General features: G+C 45.6%; 1 protein-coding gene across 2 annotated transcripts in view; it reads right to left on the reverse strand.

Moving 5' to 3' along the window:
• mslnb (mesothelin b) overlaps positions 1–25,654 on the reverse strand; it is a 56,745-nt gene that overhangs the window by 4,624 nt on the left and 26,467 nt on the right. For both annotated transcript variants that reach the window (XM_073908424.1, XM_073908416.1), the window contains exons 50-100: positions 25,451–25,624; positions 25,140–25,171; positions 24,952–25,049; positions 24,838–24,863; positions 24,666–24,687; positions 23,052–23,079; positions 22,898–22,973; positions 19,876–20,034; positions 19,573–19,784; positions 19,395–19,483; positions 19,131–19,249; positions 18,870–19,043; positions 18,551–18,582; positions 18,360–18,457; positions 18,251–18,279; positions 18,141–18,162; positions 17,941–17,968; positions 16,547–16,631; positions 16,310–16,453; positions 15,649–15,842; positions 15,335–15,435; positions 14,643–14,755; positions 13,964–14,134; positions 12,332–12,363; positions 12,154–12,251; positions 12,049–12,071; positions 11,947–11,968; positions 11,831–11,858; positions 11,668–11,752; positions 11,439–11,585; positions 11,132–11,340; positions 10,758–10,861; positions 10,563–10,675; positions 10,320–10,475; positions 9,815–10,023; positions 9,638–9,723; positions 8,843–8,970; positions 8,592–8,717; positions 7,730–7,923; positions 6,446–6,534; positions 6,224–6,360; positions 6,015–6,133; positions 5,049–5,166; positions 4,523–4,738; positions 3,999–4,169; positions 3,723–3,872; positions 2,331–2,380; positions 2,000–2,129; positions 445–527; positions 233–362; positions 1–71 (exon numbers count right to left, since the gene is read on the reverse strand). The exon at positions 1–71 is cut by the window's left edge and continues 120 nt beyond it. In XM_073908424.1, the coding sequence (XP_073764525.1) occupies positions 1–71; positions 233–362; positions 445–527; positions 2,000–2,129; positions 2,331–2,380; positions 3,723–3,872; positions 3,999–4,169; positions 4,523–4,738; positions 5,049–5,166; positions 6,015–6,133; positions 6,224–6,360; positions 6,446–6,534; positions 7,730–7,923; positions 8,592–8,717; positions 8,843–8,970; positions 9,638–9,723; positions 9,815–10,023; positions 10,320–10,475; positions 10,563–10,675; positions 10,758–10,861; positions 11,132–11,340; positions 11,439–11,585; positions 11,668–11,752; positions 11,831–11,858; positions 11,947–11,968; positions 12,049–12,071; positions 12,154–12,251; positions 12,332–12,363; positions 13,964–14,134; positions 14,643–14,755; positions 15,335–15,435; positions 15,649–15,842; positions 16,310–16,453; positions 16,547–16,631; positions 17,941–17,968; positions 18,141–18,162; positions 18,251–18,279; positions 18,360–18,457; positions 18,551–18,582; positions 18,870–19,043; positions 19,131–19,249; positions 19,395–19,483; positions 19,573–19,784; positions 19,876–20,034; positions 22,898–22,973; positions 23,052–23,079; positions 24,666–24,687; positions 24,838–24,863; positions 24,952–25,049; positions 25,140–25,171; positions 25,451–25,624 (5,450 nt within the window). The remainder of the gene's footprint in view (positions 72–232; positions 363–444; positions 528–1,999; positions 2,130–2,330; positions 2,381–3,722; positions 3,873–3,998; positions 4,170–4,522; positions 4,739–5,048; positions 5,167–6,014; positions 6,134–6,223; positions 6,361–6,445; positions 6,535–7,729; positions 7,924–8,591; positions 8,718–8,842; positions 8,971–9,637; positions 9,724–9,814; positions 10,024–10,319; positions 10,476–10,562; positions 10,676–10,757; positions 10,862–11,131; positions 11,341–11,438; positions 11,586–11,667; positions 11,753–11,830; positions 11,859–11,946; positions 11,969–12,048; positions 12,072–12,153; positions 12,252–12,331; positions 12,364–13,963; positions 14,135–14,642; positions 14,756–15,334; positions 15,436–15,648; positions 15,843–16,309; positions 16,454–16,546; positions 16,632–17,940; positions 17,969–18,140; positions 18,163–18,250; positions 18,280–18,359; positions 18,458–18,550; positions 18,583–18,869; positions 19,044–19,130; positions 19,250–19,394; positions 19,484–19,572; positions 19,785–19,875; positions 20,035–22,897; positions 22,974–23,051; positions 23,080–24,665; positions 24,688–24,837; positions 24,864–24,951; positions 25,050–25,139; positions 25,172–25,450; positions 25,625–25,654) is intronic.

Raw genomic sequence — 25,654 nt, forward strand, 5'->3', positions numbered from 1 at the left:
GCGCTCAGGAAACAGCACATGTTGCCCAGCACATCCAGCTGACTGCGGGCGATGCTGGAGCCAGAGACGCCCTGAAACACACACACACAAACACACACACACAAACACACACACAGGTTTTTTCAGAAATTGTATAAGTGTATGTTTCACTCATAACTGCGTGAGTTAGTGTGTGTCAGTATGTGTAAATGTGTTTGTATATGCGTGTTAGTGTGTGTGTGTGTGCGCGCACCAGGCATTGTAGCGCGCTGTTCAGCAGGATCTGCTTCTTGAAGGACAGTGTGCTGGACAGGACAGAGAAGTTGGCCGTCCCCACAGCAGAGAAATACGAGCGGCACACAGAACTGTTGATCACAGAGTAGCTGAAACACAACAAACACACGTGTGTGAGGATGCAGAATCATGCAGGCGTGCTGAAGTCACACACACACCGTCCTGACGTACTTATAGTAGAGGAGCACCTCAGGCGGATACTGGGAGAAGGCATACAGGTCTGAGCTCTTGATGTACTGGTACATACAGGTCAGCTGGAAGAGAAATACACACACACACACACACACACACACACACACACACACACACACACACACACACACACACACACACACACACACACACACGTCAATCACAGTTACTATGTCAAACAATGATTTTATGCTATGATGTTTTATGTTTGCATTTGCAACTGTGTGATTTTGTTTGTGACATTATGATTGTGATTCTGGGATGTGATAATTTTGTGATTTTATGATTGGGTCATTTTATGCTTGGGATGTTGTAATGTTCCATGGTGTGATAACGTCTCTGTGATGTTATGATTGTGATTCTGTGATGTTATAACATGTTTTTGTGATTTTATGGTTGTGATTCTGTGATAACATGTTTCTGTGATGATGTGATTGTGGTTCTGTGATGTCATAACATGTTTCTAGGATGTTATGATTGTGATTCTTTGTGATTCTGTGATGTGATAACATGTCTCTGTGATGTTATGATTGTGATTCTGTAATAACATGTTTCTGTGATGTTATGGTTGTGATTCTGTGATAACATGTCTCTGTAATGTTATTGTGATTCTGTGATGTGATAACATGTCTCTGTGATGTTATGATTGTGGTTATGTGATGTGATAACATGTCTCTGTGATGTTATAATTGTGGTTCTGTGATAACGTTTCTGTGATGTTATGATCGTGGTTCTGTAATAACATGTCTCTGTGATGTTATGATTGTGGTTATGTGATGTGATAACATGTCTCTGTGATGTTATAATTGTGGTTCTGTGATAACGTTTCTGTGACGTTATGATTGTGGTTCTGTAATAACATGTCTCTGTGATGTTATGATTGTGGTTCTGTAATAACATGTCTCTGTGATGTTATGGTTGTGATTCTGTGATAACATGTCTCTGTAATGTTATGATTGTGATTGTGTGATGTGATAACGTTTCTGTGATGTTATGATTGTGGTTATGTGATGTGATAACATGTCTCTGTGACGTTATGATTGTGATTCTGTAATAACATGTCTCTGTGACGTTATGATTGTGATTCTGTAATAACATGTCTCTGTGACGTTATGATTGTGATTCTGTAATAACATGTCTCTGTGACGTTATGATTGTGATTCTGTAATAACATGTCTCTGTAATGTTATGATTGTGATTGTGTGATGTGATAACATCTCTCCGTGATAATGATTGTGGGATTTTATGCTTGTGATGTTGTGATTGCATGATTTTATTTATATGATGTGATTGTGTGATGTGATAATTCTGTGACTGTGGGATGTTGTAAAAGCAGGAGTGATGTTGTGATTGTGTGATGTGATAATTCTGTGACTGTGGGATGTAGTAAGAGCAGGAGTGATGTTGTGGATGTGTGATGTGATTGTTGTGATAACGTGTGATAGCTTGATGTGTGATAGTGTGATGTTATGATTGTGATTGTGATTGTGTAATGTTGTGTTAGGTTGATTTTGTGATGTTGTGTGTCCTTCACCTGTGATTCCTGCAGGATTAGCGTCTGGTTTGCGCGTCTCCTGCATCCCCGGATCAGATTCATGATTTTATCTGTGCTGAAGTTCTGGAGTCGTGAAGATGTGAAACCCTGCAGGACCTGGTAGGAAATGCTACACACACACGCGCGCGCGCGCACACACACACACACACACACACACACACACACACACACACACACACACACACACACACACACACACACACACACACACACACACACACACACACACACACACACACACACACACACACACACATTAACACAGCTAACTCCACCATGCTAGCGGCTAACAGTGGCTCTCTTCACTCACGTGTCTGCGTTGCTGAACTGCGAAGCCACAGACTCAAAGATGAAAACAGCCTGAGGAGGAAACACAACATCGGAATGGCATTTAATCAAACGTCTGTGTTATTAATATTAACAGACGGATGTAGTGTTAGGATATCGGCTGTTCATCTGTACTCATCGAGCAGACATCACTGTCTTCTCCCAGATATTCCTGCTAATCAACAGGAGTGAGGAAACTCATTGGTGATCAGTGGAGACGTGTTCCCTAATCTACAGAGTTGCCTTATATTTATTGTGCATAACATACAGTTATAGATGAAATTATTCACCCTCCTGTGAAATTCTTTTTCGAGTATCTCCTGAGAGCTGTTAACAGATTTACATCAACACGCTTTTTCAAGAGAATGGATTTACCTCTGACTCTTTAATATTCCGGCGTCTGCTCTGTATTATCCAGACTCTGCTACGAATGCCCACATCGGCAGTCCTCTGGGAATGGGTTGGAGATGTACGCTGTGTCTCTTACAGCTTCTTCCAACTTTCGGTTTTCCAAAAACTGATCCGCAAAGGTGGAAAAATCCCTTTGACTTACCACTGGACCAAACTTTGACACATCATAACTCTCAATGAGAAATGTCTTGCACATCTGAAGAGGCTGTCGAGCTGTGTAAAACTACTCATTAAACAGGGGTGGGGGGTGTGTGGTAGCCCTGGGTACCCCCTGACATAAGTGTGGATTTCAAGAGGATCATGTGCTTATGATCAACACAGCTGGCACTACATCAGCTCTGTATCTGCCCTATTAGCTGATTACGGACGCATTATAAATAATCAGAGCTTTTCACTCCAGTTATCTTCATCTTGAAGTTTCCCCTCTTCCACCCCTACTACCCACCCCTTTTCCCGATATAGTGACACGGTAGTCGAGTGGCTAGCACTGTTGCCTCACAGCAAGAACACCACTGATCTGACCTCCTATCAGGCCGGTTGGCGTTTCTGTGCAGAGTTTGCATGTTCTCCCCGTGCTCACATGGTTTACCCCTGGGTTCCCCGGTTTCCTCCCACCGTCCAAAAACATACACCACAGCCAATCGATTAATCCAAATGATCACCTGAGAAAATCTTAGTTTACACTTCACACACAGCGACAAGCAGGGGAGGTCCCGAGATCTACCTGAGCTCAAACTTCCCTCTTGCCCTTTCAACGGGAGGGAACCCCGGGCTTGAGGATATTACGTGCTCAGGGCTCTCTCCCGGGACAGCATGCCAAACATGCTTTATTGATCATCAGCAAGTGTCAACTCTTGTAACAGCATTTAAACGTTGACTCTATTCCAGCCAAACAAACAAAAGAAGAAAAACACACACACACACACACACACACACACACACACACACACACACACACACTGACCTGCTCGTGTCTCCACCTCTTCTGGTTGATCCGCTGTGCAGACGCAGGCGAGGGCGTCACACTCAGCAGGAGGCTGCGCGGGATCTGCTGCGACACCAGATCCGGAACGTTCGAGATCACAGCGTCAGACGAGCTGTTCACACTGATGATCTGAGCAGAACCAGAGAGAGTGTGTGTGAGGGAGTGAGAGAGACCATGTGTGCGTGTGTGAATGTGTAAGTCTGTGTGTGTATCTGTGTTTGTGTGCGTGTGCATGTACATGTGTGTGTGTGTTACCTGGCTGACGTAGCTCTGCTGGACGATGGTGGGAGCACTGGCCACATTGGTGACGAATGCGCTCGAGCTGGCCGTCTGCAGCAGCACGTCTGCTGAGAGCGCAGTGATGACGGAGGACTGAACACCCACGATCAGAGAGCCCAGCTGCTCCAGACTGGCAGCACTGTTGATCTGAAACACACGCAGGTTCAGTAACATCACACAGCAGGTTACTCACACAACAACACGTCTGGGCCCCGCACCAGGAGCCCAGCTCCCCTAAAGCCTTCTGAGGTGCAGCTCAGTTATTAGAGGAGAACGAACAGCTCAGAGGAGAATCCCCACAGTGCAGCAGACTCCACTTCCCTCAGTGATGTCTGTGCAGGAGCTGAGGAGGAGATGCTCTACTGTGCAGCACTCATCTCCTCACTGATGATAAGCAGACATTACAGTTCTGCTCGTGACTCTACTGCACGTCTTTGGGTGGAAGCTCAGCTGCAGAAATGAAAGTATTGATTCAGCACTGACTCTGGATCAGTGTGTACCTTGTAAACTCCAGACGCCAGCAGTGTTTGTATGATCATCATGGCCTGATCCAGGTTCCAGCCGGTGATGTTACTGAGCAGTGACAGCGCCCCCAGCAGGACACTGCCTGTAGAGGTGCTGATCTGTGCTGTGCTCAAACCCACACACGACTGACCCAGAGCTGAGATGGAGTTTTCTGTCAGAACCTCCAGATTACTGGCCAGAGCCGCAGACACCTGCACACACACACATGCACATAGTCACACACACACACACACACAGTCACACACACACACACACACACACACACACACACACACACACACACACACACACACACACACTGCATGCTCACACACGCACTCTTTCTTTCTCTCTCTCATAGACACACACACACACACTCATGTAGATGAAGATATAAGACTTTCACGCACACAAACACACACAGTCACTAATACACACTCACACAAACCAATACATTATGTCTGGTACACACACATGCATTCACACACACTCACACAAACACACACACATTCCTGTACGTACCTCTTCTGGGATGTCGGAGCAGGTCTCCTGGATGTTAGCGGAGACATTCTTCAACTGTACTGAGGTCAGCTGAGTGAAGGATCCAGCAGGAGCCAAGCAGAGGAACTTCAGCGGGAGACTGAAACACACACACACACACACACACACACACACACACACACACACACACACACACACACACACACACACACACACACACACACACACACACACACACACTGCATGTGATGAGAGCAGCTCTTAAAGACTCTCTGGAATACTTGAGTCTGATTGGCCGATCCCGACATTAAAGGTATGTTATTCTCAGATAACAGCTGAATTACAGAGGAGCATCTGTATTGGTTCTCCTATCCCCGCTGTTTGGTAAGTAGGTCTCTGTAGGCGGCATCCAGCTGCTCTACCTAATAATTGCAGCTCATAGTAGCTGTGATAGTTTATTTTGTGGCAGGTATCTGTGTAATAATCAGGATAATGCACATCCAGCCGGTTGTTATCACCCTTATAAACCCTTCAATATTATACAAGAGTTGCTGATAAACCCGTCATACTCTGTTCTGATGATGATGACCACCAGCTGAATGTTCACATCATCCAATCTGATTTCATTAAGAACCTTTAAAGGGTTAGTTCAATAGAAATTAAAGTTCTGTCATTAATTCCTCCCCTTAGCTTCAGTTTCAATCCCCCGAGACCGTACTCCATCTCCAGAACACGGATGAAGGCATTCTAGATGAAACGCCAGAGCTCTCTTACTGTCTTCATCTGTGATCTGAAGAGGAATGAAGCTCTGAGCACATTAAAACCACTCGAGGGGGAGTAATTAACCACAGAATTATAACCTTCTGGGTGAACTACCCCTTTAGTATCCACAGAACCCGTCCATGTCACAGATCATTCTTTATAGTGAACTGAAAGTAGACTACAGTGCCCGGTAATGATCTAGGTAGTGCTCTTGGTGATTCTCACTAGTAGGCGTTGAAGTTTGGATAGGTCTCGAACAGCAGATCTACATAGTGCTGTGTGACGTCATCAGAAACCTCCACCTCACCGAAGAGCTGCAGGTTCTGGAGGTTATCGATGAACGGCTGCAGAGACAGAAGAAGAAAACAAACAGGGTTTAGAGAAGAATACAGCCACAGAGACTGATGATGGAGATGTTGGAGACGCTGACGCACCGTAATGGAGCCGAAGCTCTGCAGGTCATCCAGCGTGAGAAAACTCAAGAAGACGGAGATGTAGTGGACGAACCAGGCGGTGGAGTTCAGCGCGGGGATAGAGGTGTTATAACACTTCGCAGGCTGAGAATCTGAAGCTGAGGACACAATGACCAGCGTTTAGGCAATGAGAAGGCATTCAGCAACACAAGACGTGCTGATCACACAGCTTTAATAACTCACAGATGTTGAGGAAGACCACGATGCTGTCGTAAAAGTCCTGCTGTGTAAAATCCACCGCACTGTAGTTGTAATTGGCCATCACAGAAACACTAAAGACAGAAACACACATAAAACAGCCTCATTACACCTCTCCAGAGCAGGTCTGATATCTGTCCTGCACTCAGCTGTACTCCGCTCACAGCTCTGGTTAGTGAGCTGCATGCACACCGACTTTTCATTTTCAGTCAGCAGCTCAAACGAACTGTCGCACCATTACAAAATCACAGCGTTTAACATCTGATTTCTTTAAAAACTAGTGATCTTCACTGCATGATAGATATACGATATAAAGTGGGTCTCAGACAAGACAAGAATAAACTCCATTTTCCCCACCATCTCTTTAAAATATGAACATTTATGTAACCTCAGTGTTTATAATAGAGTTTCTGCCCTCAGCAGGTGAGTTTACACGGTTTTTATCTCGTTTTATGCTTCAACATCTGAATGAATGCTGAAGTCTATCTAACTGATTGTATTTAATGACATTACAACATTAATGCTGTAACAGGAACCTTACAAAGATGAAAATAGTCACAGAAACCTGGAAGCTTAACTTTGGTTGAAAACACTTGCTGTGTGTATAGCCCATAGAAATAAGCAGCTCCAGTCTCCGATTTCACTTGCCTTGGTCACAGAAACCAGCTCGGGTACTTGGCAACACTATTAATTATGCTTTTCCTGAAAATATGACCCCACAGAATGTATTTTCTCAATTTCTATTGTTTTTCAATGTAAACACGCTTGACAGACGTGTGTGTGACTATTACGCTCCCGATTCAGGACTTTTGAAGCACTAGTTTTTTAGACACCATGTCAAGTTAAAAGAAGTTAAACTTTTACACTCAGAGCTGCTCATCACAGCAGAGGACCAATCAGAAGACCTCGTAGGCGGGACAACCACTGCAAGGTTCTGTTTAATGAGAATTGGTGTGTTCCTCCACTGTCCCTCCCGCTGGTCTGCTGGGTTTGGGGTGTGTGTTTTTGTGCATCGGTGGATTTGCTCGGTGTTTGGGCTTTCAGCAGAGACACCTACATTACACTGAACTGAACTGAACTTCAACACTGAAAACTGGACTGAAGCAGCTCTGACACCATCTACACTGTAAACGCTCTATAGAAATACAGATGAACTGACTTGAATGTACTCAGTGGCTGTGTAAGCAAACATGTGTTCGGTGAGAATGAGCCCTGTGTTTCTGCACAGCTCCCAGCATGCTGTCAGAACCCAGAGGACTCGTCACTCACATCTTCTGGAAGCAGAGGCAGGAGGAGTTCTGCATGAGGCTGGGGCTGATGAAGGCGGAGGTGAGCAGCGGCAGGTACTGATCCAGACTATAATCAAACCACTGGTCCACCTCAGACTGGTTCTGGACCTGTAGAATCTGAGGCCACACGCTAAACAAGATCTCCCGGGCCAGATCCACAGACAACAGCGGCTCCTGCAGGACAGACAGACACTTAATTTGGGGAACCACAGACACAATAATCCCCTATGGCTAAAGAAGGTGAAGGGTTATTCTGTGATCGATATCCACCGGCTGGATGTACTTTATGCTGATTATTACATGGTTACTGGCCACAAAACTAAACTCTTAGACACAAAACACTGATCTGGACTGCAGTATTTCACTAGCTCTTTAATGAAATGTAAAGCTTGCAGAAAGAAAAACAGCTGAATGCAGCTACACTAACCTACTGATTATTACTATTCAGTCACGAGAAAAACAGTCAACAGTCAGGTGCCAAACAGTCCAGAACAGCAGAGTGACAGATATATGAGTATTCCTGAGAGCCGTGTAATAATATCGATCAGAAGAAGACATTAGCTAATACAGGGGTGTCCAAACTGAGTCTTGGAGGGCCGGTGTCCTGCTTAGTTTAGCTCCAGCTTGCTTCAACACACCTGCCAGGACGTTTCTGATACATGCAGTAAGAGCTTGATTAGCTGGTTCAGGTGTGTTTGATCAGAGTTGGAGCTAAACTCTCCAGGACACCCGCCCTCCAGGACCATTTTGGACACCCATGATCAAATATATCACTGTTATCTAAAAGGATTTAAATGTCAGATGTGTGCACCAGCTTTTAGAGGAGTGAAGGATGCCCGTACCGTCTGTAAGTACTGCGGCGTCTGTGGGTAATGTGTGAAAAACAGGCCGAGTTGAGAAACATCGTCCACAGCGCCCGGCCGGCTCAGGAGACTGGTGATGTCCGATGGAGAGATAGAAGCCAACAGCTGTGATGTGAAACACACACACACACACACACACACACACACACACACACACACACTCAACATTTAGACCCCCGTTGTAAACAACAGACAGATTTAATCTTTGTGTTCTCAGTTCAGAGTCTGACCTGCGGCTCGCGGCCCGGCGGCATCAGGGACAGGAAGGTGGTCAGATTGGGGAACTGGAAACTCATGAAGGACGACGTCAGGAAAGCATAGAAGCTCTGGTTACCATAGCAATGCAGAGGGGCGGGGCCTGTGGGTGGATGAGCAAATGGAGACGTAAACAAACATACATGAGGCATTACAATTCACACACTATCCATCCCAAACAGTGTAGGAATCTAGAATGAAGGCACAGCCACACTGCACTCATCGCTCCAATACTTCCAGTACAGAAGTGAAGTGTGGATCTGTGCTCACTTTACAGCTGCGGTCACACTGGAGTTTGAACATGCAGAAGCAGTCAGACGTGGCAGGAATAAACAAGATGATGTGACTGCTCATCTTCATGTTTTATATTTCAGAAAAGTGTGGTCACTTTCTCTTCTTTCAGCTTGTGTTTCCCATCGGATGCATTCAGAGTATGAGTGAAAGTCAACAGGGCAAAAAGGGCAGTGTCCCCATGCCTTAAAGGAGACCTGTTCTGACTCTTTAGACTAGATGTAAAACGCATCTCTGATATTCCCGGAGTGTGTACTGAAGTTTCAGCTGGAAACAGCACATCAATACTGGCTTATAACTCTTTGCAAATGAAATGTGGATGAAGTGACTGACAGGACTCATTACACTCATGAGCAGCAGAACGGTTCATTAATGAGGAAGAGGTGTCTCCTAAAGCTTGCTCACTGTTTTTCTTCACAGAAAGACTGCGTGATATCTCGCATGTTGAATATAGCATGTGTGAGGACGGCTGTGCACACCTGAGAGAGAGCCCAGGATCAGCTGGTAGATCTGCTGCTGAGTTGCGGGCTGGAAGGTGGAGCTGGAGGAGTTCAGCAGCTGCACACTGAGGACACACAACACACAGACTGAGTGTGTGCTCTGGCGAGTGTGTGAGTGTGTGTGTGTGTGTGTGTGTGTATGTGAGAGTCTCTTACCCCTGCTGGCTGATAGGGCAGGGCCGCTGCTGGACGATGCTGAAGTAGGTTGTCACCTGTTGGACTGTAATGTTCTCTACAAATGGAGGCAGAATGTTGGTGATCCAGAACACCAGATCATTGTCTGATACCGTGGTCAGATTGGCTCTGATGAACACCTGCTGCAGGAACGCTTGCTGCACTGGAGGAGGGAGAACCACATCCTGCATCTGACGGACACAGAGCCAATCAGAAAACACATACTCGACAAAACAGCCAATCAGAACACAGATCCTCTCCAACCAGCCAATCACAACACAGATACTCTACTAACAGTTAATCATAACACACATACTCCTCATGACCATCAGAACACAGAATCTCCACAACCGGCCAATCACAACCCACATACTCTACAAACAGCCAATCATATCACACAGTGATCTGGAACCATAAACCTGTGTTATTCTGCACCCAAGCAGCAGTAGGACACATGTGTGTGTGTGTGTGTGTGTGTGTGTGTCACCTGCAGCGCTCCAGACATGGACATGTAGAAGGATGTGAGCTGTGTGTCCGGCACATACAGCAGCAGGTTAGTGACGGCGGCGGGGCTGGACAGGAGACCAGGAGTGCTGGAGATCTCGGCCAACTGCTTGATGCTCAGCAGACCCAGAGTGTCCATCTGCACAAACACAGAGGAGCTGGTGAACACACACACTCTCATCTGTACACGCTAATCATCTGTGTGTGTGTGTGTGTGTGTGTGTACCACGCTGAAGCTGGGGTTGATCGTCTGCAGGTCCGAAATTGGGATTAAATCTGAGAAACGTCCAAAGCTGCTGATCAGCCAATCAGAGCTGCTCTCAGAGACGTTCACACACCCTGAACACACACCAACACATCGCAAATGAGCGTTTGATGCAAACCCTGAGTGTTTATTCATGTGTGTCTGAGAGGGTCTGACCTGCGACGGTCTTCCTAGAGAGGAAGAATTGAATGAAGTCGAGGCAGACGCTAGCTTGAGTATCGCTGGACATGAAGCCGAAACTCTGACTGAAGCTCTGCACACTGCGGAAGACACTCTGGGTGAGCTGCGTGCACATGTACTGTGTGTGCGTGTGTGTGTGTGTGTGTGTGTGTGTGTGACATATCAGGTCACAAATGTGTATAATGACACAGATATTACAGGAGATGGATTATGAGGACATTGCTGATGCAAGGGATGTCCCCACAATTCACAAAAACAAACCTCTGTGTGTGTGTGTGTGTGTGTGTGTGTGTGTGTGTGTGTGTGTGTGTGTGTGTGTGTGTGTGTGTGTGTGTGTGATTTACACTCACAGTATCCTGAAGGTGTCACAGCTGAAGTCTCTGGTGGACAGACAGGACAGGAAGGTCTCCGAGGCGTAGGGTAAAAATGGGCGGAGTCTGGAGTTAAACCAGCGCTGGACGAACGAACCATCTCGCAGCTCGGAGGAGCTGAAGGAGCTCAGAGTGACCTCTCCAATCATATTCAAGAAAGACTCTAAGGGGAGGGACTTATTCAGCCTCTGGCAGGAGCAGACACAGTTCATCATTATCGAGGAACAACCAAACTGAAAACATGACTTAAATCTGTATGGAGACGTGATCTGATCCGCTGTCTCACCGTGTTGGCGAGCAGGTCGAGCGCTGGACCCAGAACAGGCGTGACCTTCTGCGTGAAGAGTTTCCAGGTTTCATTGGATGCACTTTTATTCCCACTGAGGATGCAGGACAACACGGTTGCCAGATCCTGCGGGCTCAGAGCTGCCAACTGAACACAAAACACAACATACATGTGTCCAGAGAGACAGGAGGAGCATGTCTATATGCGTTCAGGAGTGTTTCTGGAATACCTGTGCACAAGCGTACTGCGTGATGCTGAATTTACACAGCTGACTGCCATCATGAGGTGAACTGAGATACAAGGACACGGCAGAGCTGTGCAAAACACACATTCCTCAGATAACTGTGTATTAAAAGCATTACTATCTGAAGGGATCTTGAAGGTGACCCTACCTGTTGACGCTCTGGCACACAGCCGTTTCTGAGAAAGAGAGAGAGAGAGAGATACAGCCGTCAGCTCAAGCAGGGCATGGTTACACACAGAAATCACATGAGAGAAGTACACCCACCGTTCACTGTAGTGACGCCACACTGCGACAGACAGAAGACACTCAGTCAGTAACACACAAGCTTCAGTCAACACACTACCACCACAACCAGTCTATACTCACCTGCCCGCTGGAGTTCACACACCCTGCAGCGGAGAGAGGCATTTATCAGTGTGTGATCAGACTTTAACACAAATGTAGAGCGCAGTACATACGGCAGCGGGTTACCTTGCGGAGCGCTCTGCAGTACAGCAGCTTGACTCTTCAGAACCACCATCTCCAGATCCACCGAAACACCGAGCATCAGGTGATCCAGACGGTGGACACTAGCACACAGACACAGGCGTGAGCTCCAGAGCGACAGATCACACACACATCAAACACACACATATGAACACACACTCACATCAGCTGATTTGTGGCGCAGGAGACGTTGCTCTGTCAGAGAGGAAGACATCACATGTTAGCAAGTGAGAAATCAGCCAGATTAACCGTCTGTGTTGAGCGCTCTGCTTACACCTCTGCGCAGCCAACACTGTCGTATCGTTCACATTTCTGTTGGTGCTGCTCTAAACACTAGTAGTGGCGCTTTTAAAGTCACAGATCTACTTCATGAGCCTTCAGATTGGATGTGCTCAGCTCGGTTTGCATTTCCTCTGCAGTTTAGTCCTGCATAAAGCAGGTGGGATTATCAGTGTAGTGGCGCCATATTGAAGGCAAGTGAGAATGATTACACTGAAAGCATCACTGACACTGAAGCGTGTCGTGCCACAGTGTAAAAGCGTGTCTTGCTGTACCGACTTCCCAATGATGCTTTGAGCTCATGCCTGAAATCCTTTGCAATGCTGCAGTGGCAGTAGATCAATCTCCAGACATGATATATCACCTTCCGAAAAGCACTTCAGATTGAAAACAATCATGACCGCCATACTGAAGTGTTGTCCCCATCCAAAGTGCTCAAAACTGGCCATCACAAACGGCCTGACGGAATGAAGAGTTTCTAAGGGCACAGCTGATGGACACTCTGTGTCCTATGATCCTGTACGCTGGGAAGTTGATTGGTGTTGTACACTGTGTTCCACTTGGAAGTGCTCATCCCTATGCACTATGACTTGAAGCTGTCAGTTCAGAGAGTAAAGCCTTTCAGGTGATTAGGGCAGGGGAGTCAAACTCAGTCCCCGGAGAACTGCAACCCTGCAGAGTTTAGTTCCAGCCCTGCTTCAACACACTTACCTGTAGGTTTCAAAGCTAAACTGTGCAGAGCTGTGGCTCTCCAGGAGTTTGACACCCTAGGATCAGGGCCGGAGCAAGCTGAACTGCCGCTCTAGGCAGAGGACGATCATGCCGCCCTCAACTCCAATGTGAAAACGAAAGTGACCGGTTATGAAAATGAAGTGAGGTGTCGCGGACCTCTATTCTGTCGCCCTATGCGCGGATATAACTGAGGACGCGCTGGTGCTGAGGAAGGGAGGGAGATGTCGCCGACGCTGCTCTCTCTATTCTGCCGCACTATGTGCGGAAATAACTGGGGACGTGCGGGTGTCGCAGACCTCTATTCTGTCGCCTATGCGTGGATATAACTGAGGACGCGGATGGTGAGGAAGGTGTCACGGACATAACTGAGGACGCGGGTGGTAAGGGAGGTGTCACGGACATAACTGAGGACGCGGGTGGTAAGGGGGGTGTTGCGGACGCCGCCCTCCCTATACTGCCGCCCTAGGTGGCCGCCTAGGTCGCCTCCATGGACGCGCCGGCCCTGCCTAGGATTAGGACATAAGGATGGAGAACTTCTGAGTGGAATACAGTGTCATTCAGGGAAGGAGGAGGCTGAAACTAGAGAACATCCAACAACTTAATCAGAAAACACAAACGTCTCGACCGGAGCTCTTCTGTGGGACATGAGACGTGCTCCACCACCACACCTCTCAGACCTGCCCTAAATCATCACAGCCAATAAGTTAGTATTAGGGTGTGATGAAGGGTAACGTGGGTCTGTGTATACTATGCTGTGCCTAAGTGTGGTTAAAATCATGTTTACCGTCACTAATGATTGAACCATGATGGCGAGTGTGGAGACGATCATGTTTGGCTGCAGAGTCAGCTGATCAAAGACGGCAGGGATGACCACAGCTTTCTCCGGCAGACCAGGAATATCTGCAAACATCAGCTCCACCAGCTGATCTGGGGACAGATAGGGCAGTGCGCTCAGCTGCAACACAACACAGGAGAAAACAACACATTAGGATCAGACATCACGTAACATAACACAGGATCAGACATCACATTAACACAACACAGGATCAGACATCACGTTAACACAACACAGGATCAGACATCACGTTAACACAACACAGGATCAGACATCACGTTAACACAACACAGGATCAGACATCACACTAACACAACACAGGATCAGACATCACGTTAACACAACACAGGATCAGACACTGGGTCTGACTGAACCTTGATTTAGGTCAGTTTTTCCAACAGTCGCTTTCTTGCTGTAATCATAAACCTAAATCTTGTGTCAAATGAGAAAAGTCTCACAGCATGTGGTTCTCATACAACCAAACCCAATGCTTACTCATATCTTTTTTAAATAGCAGCTGATTCATATTAGAGTTCACCCCCAGTGCAGGGTAGTGTAAGGGGGCTTATATGCCTCTTTTTAAAAATTATACATTTCATATGATTGAAAGCATGTGATGTGAGTGTACCGGGTCGAACTGTGGGTTGAGTGCGAATATCTGCTTCAGAGAGACGAGAGCTGAAAACTGGCCGAAGTTACCGATGAGCCACTGAGAGCTGTTGCTGGACACACACGCCACACCTGCACAAACACACATGAACACACACTTATGCACACACAACATGTCTGCAGCACTGCACTAGCACAGGAAGAACAGGTTCTTACAACTCTTAATGAGACGAAACATAACGTGAGGACAAGAAGCGCTGCATTAAACTACATCGCTCACGCTTTGAACTATGGACATTAATTTTACCACAGTATTTTCAAGAAGTTTCTGTGCTCGCCTGCTGCTCCTGATGGCACTTGCGTTTATACTGTCTCATTTTACTCTTGGAGAATTAAATAAGTCTTAAACTGATTATTTTTTAATTACATTATTGATGGTGTCAAAGAAACCTTATGAAATTAAAACCAGTCACATCAACCATCCACCGGAGAATTATTAGACACTGAAAAAGACTTGCTGTGCATTCAGCACTTCACAGGTTATCAGATCACTATTTACTGTGTCACAAATCTAACTATAACTCCTGAAGTGCTCCTCAGCATCCTAATAAGATACAAATAACTCCCATTTCTCAGAGGAAAGCTCTTGATGATGAGACATAAGCGACTGTAAGTTAAAGACACAAGCAGGAGTGGAGAAGAGTTCAGTACCTGCAGTCCCTCTGGAGAGGAGCGGTAAGATGAGGGCGGTCAATGTCATCTGACGCTGAGGGTCATTCATATGAAGATATCCTGCACTGAATGTCTTAACCCTGCATCACACACACACACACACACACACACACACACACACACACACACACACACACACACACACACACACACACACACACACACACACACACACACACACACACACACTATCATCAACCAGCATGTACTGCAGTCTGAGCTCCTCCAGATGTGTGTGTGTGTGTGTGTGTGTGTGTGTGTGTGTGTGTGTGCGTGGTGTGGATGATCTTTACATGGTCTGGAAGTTCTGACAGCTGTAGTTTTTGCTGCTCAGACAGCGCAGGAACGTCTCTGAAGCGGACGGCAGGAACGGTTGCAGACGCTCAGACAGCCACCACACGACACCGTCATCTGAGAGTCTGTCCAGACGCAGTTCCCGGAGGACATCCAGAGCCACTGAGGCAGAGCTGCTGCTCCACCATAATGACTGAACACACAAGAGGAAGACACTGAACAAACACTGATGGAGACACTGATGGAGGCACTGATGATGGAGACACTGATAAGGACACTTATTTCTCCCCAAAATATAAATCTAGGTGTGCTATTTTTGACCTGAGCTCTTCAGTTTTTTGTTAGATTAATGATCAGTTGTATTATTGGTATGGACTAATCTACTGTATATGCATGAACAGATTACTGTAAAGCATCCTGAAGAATGTGTAATGTAAAAGAGAGATCTGTGAGGGCTCAACTCATTCATACTGTACACACACACACACACTCCTGCTGTGCAATGTTGTGCCCACTAGGCTCTACATACAATATAATCAGTTCATCATTTCCAAAACTAGAAATGGAGAGTCAATAACAGACGTTTTACGTGGACAATAGTTGGTTCTCTAGCTGACTCAGAGAGATGTGCTGCAGACAGGAGTGAGGCTGTGCTTTTACCCTGTCCGACAGTATTTGCAGAGCCACATTCAGCAGGTCTGACGCTCCGGTCAGGAGGAGTTTCCAGCTGTCAGGTGTGCTGGAGACGGCATCAGACAGGTGACAGGACAGCACAGACACTAGCTGATCCACACTGAGCAGCACCTGAACACACACACACACACACACACACACTCAGAACACCGCCTCATCACGCCTGGTCAAACAGCTGCATTCTGGGAAATATAGGCTGATTACCGGGGTGCATGCGTATTGTGTGACACTGAAGTCACAAAGGCCGGTTGTAGTGTTTCTGTTGTTCAGGAGCTGCTGTAACGCAGAGCTGCGACACATCGGGACACACAAACACTGTTAGAAGCCATTTCCACAATGTTTACAGCCTAAATCGAGAAACTTGAATATGATTTGTCTACACAAACATAGTTCGCTTCATTTGGTCTGGATCAAGGGTAATAAATGATGCATTGTTGCATCTTCTGCCGTCTTTGGGTCATTTTCACACCACACTGCTGGCTTTGGTCTGAACCAGTTGAAACAAACCAAAATGCAGTCATGTGACAAAATCCACATCTCTCATTGGCCAGATGTTGTTGAACATATTTCCTAAACTGCTCATTGATTGGTCAGAATTCACGTGCGGGAAAATGCCAGTGAACTCCCGCAGGTTAACAAAACCTTTTACTCTGGAGGGGCGACTGCGCTGGCTGACTGTATCCCTGCTTTAGACAAACTATACATTACGAAAATGAAGCGCGGCCGCGGCTGGAAAACAGTGTTTAATGCATCACTCGTCACTTCAGGAGGAGCCGTGAATTAATTCAGCTAAACTGCGACATGCTCATCTTGCGGAAATATTACCAACGACCCATCAGCTAATGTTTTCCCTCTCTCTCTCTCTCTCTGTTGGTAAAGCGCTGTCAACAAATATTTTCCCTCCATATCCCATAATGCACAGCGCATCGGCCTACGGCCGCTGGATTAGTCCAAAAGGCGCAGTACTTTTTGCGGTTGGACCTGTTTTAGATCGGATCATATTCTCACCACAAACGAACCGCTCCAGGGTTCGTTTGAAAGCGTACAGAGACAACCTCCTTAAGCAGGTCTCATTACGCTTATTTATTCCGCTTTTGGTGCGCACTAGAGTACGATTGCTGCATTCACACCTGCCCAAACCAACCGCACCAAAAGGGGAAACGAACTCTAGTGCGATTCAATCCAACTAAATAAGGCAGGTGTGAAAGCACCCTAAAAATGGGTTCAAAGTGGAAGTTTTTGGAAACAGAGCTGTTATCATGTCCATGCAAACACACAAAACGAAAGTCTGAAAACGATGACGTCACACACGTGCATTGACCTTATTCCTTCACTTCCATTGATTTTACATGGTAAAATAGCCAGTCATGTTGCTTGAAGGTGCAACTGGATATTTTCTGATCATATTACTCTCATTTGTATGTATATACATGAACACACTTGTTTGTTTGTAGAGCGAGCAGAGTGACCATTTGAGCTGTTATTCCTAGTCATTTCTCTCATAGGTGACAGAAACGAGCGCAGCTTCATATTGCAGATCAAGGACAGCAGTACATGTTTAGGGAAGTGTTGATCAGAGGCAAAAAGCTGAACTCTACCTGTTCACTGCACTGCACACCTGAGTCTCTGTAAACACACACACACACACACACACACACACACACACACACACACACACACACACACACACACACACACACACACACACACACACACACACAGAGGTAAACATGAAGACAGGCACACAGAAACACACGCAATCAAGAAATGGTAATGCTGAACAGGAATAGTTGACTACCGTTGTATAGAGTCACTGGACACTGTCGGGGAAAACACACACACACTATCATTAGACCCTCTTTATTTAAGAAAGACACAAATAAGATTCAGTTTAAGTGATGGACATACCTCGTTCTCCACTGGGAATAGAGTGCAACCTGTGCAGTTAAAAACAGCATTGATGAGTAGAGTTATCAGACACCACGGCTTATAGAAATGCAGAAGAGACGGCACTGACCCGCAGGAGCATTGAGGATCAGATCATTAACACTTCTCCAGACGACAGGCTCCAGACTGCCCGCTCCTGACCGCAAGAACTGGTTGAGCCGCGCAACGCTGATTTACCAGAGAAATCAAGAGCTCAAGATGATTGTATTGACTCACTACAGACGTCTGTCTTAAACTGAATATTATTAAACAAACACTTACATCAACTGATCGGCTGAACAGCTGAGTGGACTCTAGAAAAGATTAACAGCAGGATCAGAAATGACAATTGTTCAAGAGAATCAAATCAACTGTTTGACTGCATATTGCTACACAAACAGAAAAGATAACCAGCCAACCTTCTCACATTCATAGACAAAACATGAAGCAATTTTTAGTGATTTGTGTGTACAAAAGATATGTTGTTTACAAATTAAGCAGAAGAAAACACCTCTAGTGTAAGTGTTCACCCACAGCTCCTAACAGTGACGTGTGTTTGGGTTTGGAGTTCAGCAGAAGGAAACGCCAGAGTAAGCTTTACCTTCCCTGAGATCAAGAGCAGGTCTTGAAGAACAGCGGGAAGTCCTCGTTCCTCAGGAGACACCAGCAGATAATCAAATAGCGTAGTGATGACCACACTCTGTGGAAGACCAGGCAGACCTTCAGCCATCAGATCAGCCATCTGACCTGGAGACAGATCTACCAGACTCTCCAGCTGAAGACACACAGCAGAACAAGAACATCACAATCAAAGAGAACTGATGCTGGAGATGGAGACTGAAGATCACATGTGGAGACCCACCGGACTGAACTTTCCGTTGATGGAGAGCAGAACTGAGAGACTGACAAACTTAGAGAACGAGCCAAAGTTCCTCTGTAGCCACTCTGAGCTGCTGTTAGCCGAGGACACACAGCCTGCGTCTGCACACACACACACACACACACACACACACACACACACACACACACACACACACACACACACACACACACACACACACAGTAAAGTCTCCTTCATGTACGTGAGTGGTCTCCTGCCTGAAACCTCCTGAATCTTCTGCCTCACCTGTCGTGTTGCTCCTGAGGAAGGGCAAGATGAAGAACTCCACCATGTTTGTTCCTTGCGTCTCACTGACCAGCGGGAAGTCTGTGAGTCTGAGGAAGGGTGTGAAATAGCACTGATCAAAACATCTGTTCAACACACTCACAGTCCTGAGCTAACGCTGAGGAAAGGCTGTTCTTACATGAGCTGGTAAGTTTGGCAGGTGAGGTTTCTGCTGCTGGCGCACTGCAGTAGGGATGGAGACGCAGACGGTAAAAGCGGCTTGAGGGTTTGACTGAACAGTGTGCTGATGACGGAAGCGTTTCTCCATTGGTCATCACTGACGCTCTGCAGTCTCAGCTCCCACACTACATCCAGCGCATTGGACAGGGCGTCGCTGCTGATTGGCTGAGACTGATGGAGTAATGAGGGGGAGGGGTTACTGTCACATTCCCAGTCAGGGTCCCAGTAAACACTGGAGGAGAGCTGTACAGGGCTCATTTACCGTATTTGCTGCTGCGCTGGAGAAGATGGCGAGGGCTCTATCCAGAAGGTGATCGGCTTTGGTGAAGAGCAGCTTCCAGATCTCCGTGGAGTAACTGCTGTTGCCGGACAGCTGACAGGTCAGGAGGTCAGCCAGATCCTCAGCCGTGAGGCCTGTGAGCTGCAAACACAAGACACCTGATCAGTGGACGTCACCGCTGAGGGAACACCACAGAGACTGCAGACACTGCTGGAGCAACGAGCATTCCCAGAAGGTCATCAGTAGGGGTGTAACGATACACCAAAGGCACGGTTCGGTTTGGTTCGGTTCACGGTTTTGGAGCCACGGTTCAGTTCAGTACAGTTCGGTTTCTGTTTGCTGTGGGGTTAGGGTTGATGTCTTGTTAACAGCAATGCTAAGGAACAATAGATTCACTTAATAACATGAACATCTGAACTTTTTCTTTATTAACTTTTATCATCAAATTTTTAGTACAGTCAGGATACCCGAGTAAACAACTGAAATTAAATAAATACCTCCAATATAGACTAGTCAGAAAAAAAACTATTGTCTTTAGTGCAGCCATCTTAACCAAGCAAACTAAAATTAAATAAATAACTGCAGTGTAGACTAGTGACAGATCTTCTTCAAGAACACCATAATAGCCACATTCTCAGGTGAGAGGCTTGATCTCTGTGCAGACACAGACTCATTTTTGATCATCTTAGGTTTCATTTAGATAGGTTTCCGTTTAAATTAAGGAAAAAATATACATATACTGTGTTTGAAGAGTGTTTTTACATGACATATTCACCAGTAAAATACATTGCAGTTGTAAGAGGCTAAATTATCATATGCATTTGTTTATATGACAAAACATTTCTTTTTGACTCAAGAAGGTCCATACTGACTACAAAGGCAGATACTGATGAGATCAGGGCCTGTTGTGTGGACTTTGGGGGTTTTATGGTGTGGTCACATGTTGATTGGTCAGATTGAATGGCTTTAGTCACATGGTCAAGAAAGATACAAAATATGTGGTAAACTCGAGCTCAGGCTCTTTTCCTGCTCTGCTCCTCTCCTGCTCTGGAGTCCATCTTCTCTGACTCTACTGCAATCAGGCTAACTTCTGGGCCTGCTCTCTCTGTCTCTCTCTCCCTCTTCCTGTGTCTCTCCTTTTACCTCCGGTAACTTAATTTTACATTTAAGCTAGGTGCAATTTATATCACATGTTTTATCATTTCATATTTTATCATTTTATACAGTTGTTTGTAATTAATACAGTTGCAACCATCGAGAATTATTGTCATTAAATCATCTCATTTTCAAGTACTCGTGAATTACTTTTGATTTAACATCAATATTTAATTGCTCCATATTGTAATACAATACAATCACATAATCAACGCTCTCCCACATTTGTAGCTATTAATACTGCCCTTATTTCCGTTTTGTGGTATGAGATTGCAGAAGAATGGTTTGACTAGAAATTTACAGTTTTTTACCATCATGCTGATAATTTTTTAGTCACTCGGCAGAACTACAGTTCGAACCGCTGTGGTTAAAACCGTTCTTACACAGTTGTGTCTGAAACTAATGTTAGGGTTGTAGCCGGCTGTACGTTTGCCTCCTGATCTCTCTCTCTCTCTCTCCCGCTCCCTCCATGCCGGTCATTTATGCAGGTCCGCCTTCACGTCAGCTGATGCCTGTCAATTCTGTAGGTCCGCCATCATGACAGCTGATTGGTCAGGAGACTTGTCTATCGTCATTTGGTGTCGTAGCGCGGGAATATAAAAATATAAAAAGCGTGTCAGGAAGAGCGGGAGAGAGAGCGTTTTTTCCTTTGATCTGGTTTTTCGTGTATTTTTCTGACATGATTATAATTTTCATTGTTTTTGCTTAACTGTCGTTTGGGCAAAATTATTTTGCTTTACTTTTGCCCAATTTGAGAAAATGTGTGAGGTTTGTACATTTTTATTTCAGTTGATTTATATGTTATTTTTTGGCTCCGCTCCTTCCCGACAACACTGAGCTACATCTCCTGAAGTTCACTCTTTTCTCAGTGTAAGGTGGATAGGGAAGATGTCGTACGATTTCCATTTTGCAAACACGTAGAAAATGTATTGTTAAAGACATCAGGTGCGAGATGAAGGTCATCTTAATATTTATTTTATTCTACAGTTCAGAATAGGGAAGAATGTGGAGCTGCACTGAAGACCTTTTTTTCTTTTCATCAGTTTTAGCGAGATAAGGGGTTATTCATGAGTTAGAATTGTTTTGTTATATTTCTTTCTTTTGTTTGGCTTCACCATCGTGCCCTTGCTCGAGTTTGACTCATTTTTGTTTAATATTTTTGTTTGAATTTGTTACTTTATTATATTATTGTTATTAGTGTATATATTTCTCTTTTTTGTATATATTTGGGCATTATTCAGGTTTCACTTTTGTACATTAAATCACTTTTGTTGGCAGTTCTGCTGCTTACACCCTCACATTGTGAAATTACCACACTTTTTAAAAGTTTTTCTTAAAGTAAGTTTCATGAAACAGTTAAGACAGACAGGCGTGCGCTTTGTCTACGACACAAATTCCATTCCTGTACTCCACTGGAAAACCAAAATGTTCCCACACAGATGACTTAAATGTGTCTGAGGGATCTGCAATCTCAGTACTATGTGAATCTGCCATCCTGCGTCCAGTAGTAACGAGTGTGATGCTTACTCAAATCACATGACATGACATGCACTAAAATACTAACTTTAGAATATAATATTTAGAACAAAACCTCATCATTACTAAAGACAAGTTAATCAAATGTGATAATAAAGATGTGTTTAAATTGGTTCAATTAGTTAGAGACAAGTGACGTCAACCTCAGGAATGGGCAGCAGGGGGCGTGAGAGTACCGCGGTACGCCACGAGAGTTTCGCAACCATGTATCGTGGTTGGTGTATCGCGATATTTCGGTTTGGGTTTTATATCGTTACACCCCTGGTAATCAGTGTCAACTCAGCTTCTGATTGGGAATTTTCCATCTTCTTACCGAAGAACAAGCGTACTGCTGCAGGTTGACTTGACAGGGGGCGCTGGCGAGAGCCGCAGACAGGAGAGTCTCATTACTGTGGAAAACATCAGAGTTTAGCGTCTCATAGATGCTGCCACTGTGTCAAAGTGCAGAAGAGAGTATTTGCTCATACCTGACGACTCCTGAACAAACGCTGGTAACTGGTGAAATCATAGAGAACATTGGTCAGTGTTTGGGAATTGCATTTCAGATACAACACAACAGCCGTAAACCACAGAGTAAACACGACTGAAGGAAACACTTGAGCGTTAAAGCTGATTCACTTGCTGACAGGTTCAGTTTCTTGTTGACTACAGGGCATCACTCTTACATTCCTCACTCCAGCAATCTCCATATTTACATGACCAGTAGCTGACACATGACTAAGTATCTGGAGTCAGCCTGATCTCACAAGAAAACAAAAGTATTTTACGTTTTGCCAGTTCAGTGGCTAATGAAATTGTACGATTTTAAAAAGGAGGCGTGGCATCTAATCCCACCCCTAAACCCAATTGTCATTGGAGGAAGAGCAAATCGTACTAAATTGTACGAATTAGATTGTATGAATTCATACGAATTAGCCACTAAATCAAAAAGTTATGAATTGCTGTGAGATTGTGTTGGGTAAAACTGCTCCATTAAGCACTGAGCAGTGATCAGAGAGGAATGCCGACTCTTCAGTCTCCTTCAGCACTGTTTGGGCTGTCAGTGCCCATGAACAACATTCAGTGCTGAGCAATTCACTAGTCGGGTCAAGTCCAGTAGTTTGCTTGAATATTGGGCTTGACCTATTAGAAATGGATCAATGTCTATAGTTGACTCAATATCATGTGAAGACTATTGAAAGCTTTTCACTTGTTTCAGTTTCTTCAGTAACAGTCAGCATCATAATGAGGCGAGCACTCAAGGTTGCTGACAGCTTCATCATGTAATGTAATGTGTATTTATATAGCGCATTTATTGTGTATGGCCATACACCCAAAGCACTTCACAATCATGAGGGGAGTATCTTTACACCACCACCAGTGTGCAGCATTCACTTGGATGATGCGACGGCAGCCACAGGACAATGGCGCCAGTGCTTCACCACACGCCAGCTATTGGTGGAGTGAAGAGACAGTGATAGAGCCAATTCAGTGGATGGGGATGATTAAGAGGCCATAATGGGTAAGGGCCTATTGAGGGACTTTGGCGAGGACACCGGGGTTACACCCTAGTCTTTACGAGAAGTGCCATGGGATTTTTAATGACCACAGAGTCAGGACCTCGGTTTAACGTCTCATTCGAAAGACGGCGCCCACTGACAGTGTAGTGTCCCCTTCACTTTTACTGGGGCATTAGGACTCACACAGACCACAGGTTGAGCGCCCCCTGCTGGCCTCTCTAACACCACTTCCAACAGCAACCTAGCTTTCCTGTTTGGTCTCCCATCCAGGTACTGACCAGGCTCAGCCCTGCTTAGCTTCAGTGAGTAACCGGTCTTGGGCTGCAGGGTGATCTGGTTGTGGCTGTCATCATTTTAACTATTTAAAGTTTTTGTCTGGATGGGGCTCTAACGTGGCCTATGGATCTTTACAGATAAGGGAGGTCAGCGTAGCACACTCAGTAGGGTGGACATGAGTAACAGTGGCCTCATTGCCTATGGAGACTGGCTAGTGTGCAGAGGCGGCTTCAGCTTTTCCCAACATTCATTCACACACTGACTAGATCAAGGTCAGAAACAAGCTTATTGCATGACTGCACTTACCATTCAGAGGAGTGAACAGACACTAAAAACACATGGAAAAGACAGGACTAATTAAACAACAACCTCCAAAAGCAATGTTTGATTGTATTTGAGAGAAACGAGAGGAACGTGAGTCATGGTGAGAAGCCTCATAAGATAGAGAAAGACTGAGTTAAAAAGGAAAAACTCTTACTGTTGGCAGTGGAGGAAGCGGGCAGCCTAAGAATAAGACACACAGTAAATCAGTAGATTTAGCAGAAATAATGTCAATAGTGTTGATCCTGAAGGCACAAAGCCTGAGATTCACCTCTGGCTCCAGTCTGCTTGAGTTCTTCAGTTGTGTGGTAAACCAGAGTCGCCATGTTTGTAGACAGGGAAGGTAAAGCCTGAAACAGCCTCTCAAATCTGACAAACACAGACAGAATTAGAGGAGATTTCAGCACAAGAGACAGCAGAGACTCAGTGACGTGTCAACAGAGACTCGAGTACACTTACATCAGTGTGTAGGAGCTGCACGGGACAGACACCTGTGAAAACACAAACACACATCAGCGCCATCACTGCAAATCTCCTTCAACAACTCTCCTGTCTGTCCACTGCACATTTACTCTACAGTCTCTTTCCAGACAAACTCATGTACAGGTGAAACTCGCAGACTCCAGACCATACTGAGCAGCCGTGCTGTCAGCTATTCTGATGCTCACTGTTCGCAAAAACCCCTTTCTAGGTGTTCACCCACAGCTCCTAACAGTGGCGTGTGTTTGGGTTTGGAGTTCAGCAGAAGGAAACGCCAGAGTAAGCTTTACCTTCCCTGAGATCAAGAGCAGGTCTTGAAGAACAGCGGGAAGTCCTCGTTCCTCAGGAGACACCAGCAGATAATCAAATAGCGTAGTGATGACCACACTCTGTGGAAGACCAGGCAGACCTTCAGCCATCAGATCAGCCATCTGACCTGGAGACAGATCTACCAGACTCTCCAGCTGAAGACACACAGCAGAACAAGAACATCA

This window comes from Danio rerio, chromosome 1 (genome assembly GCF_049306965.1).
Source record: "Danio rerio strain Tuebingen ecotype United States chromosome 1, GRCz12tu, whole genome shotgun sequence".
NCBI lineage: Eukaryota > Metazoa > Chordata > Actinopteri > Cypriniformes > Danionidae > Danio > Danio rerio.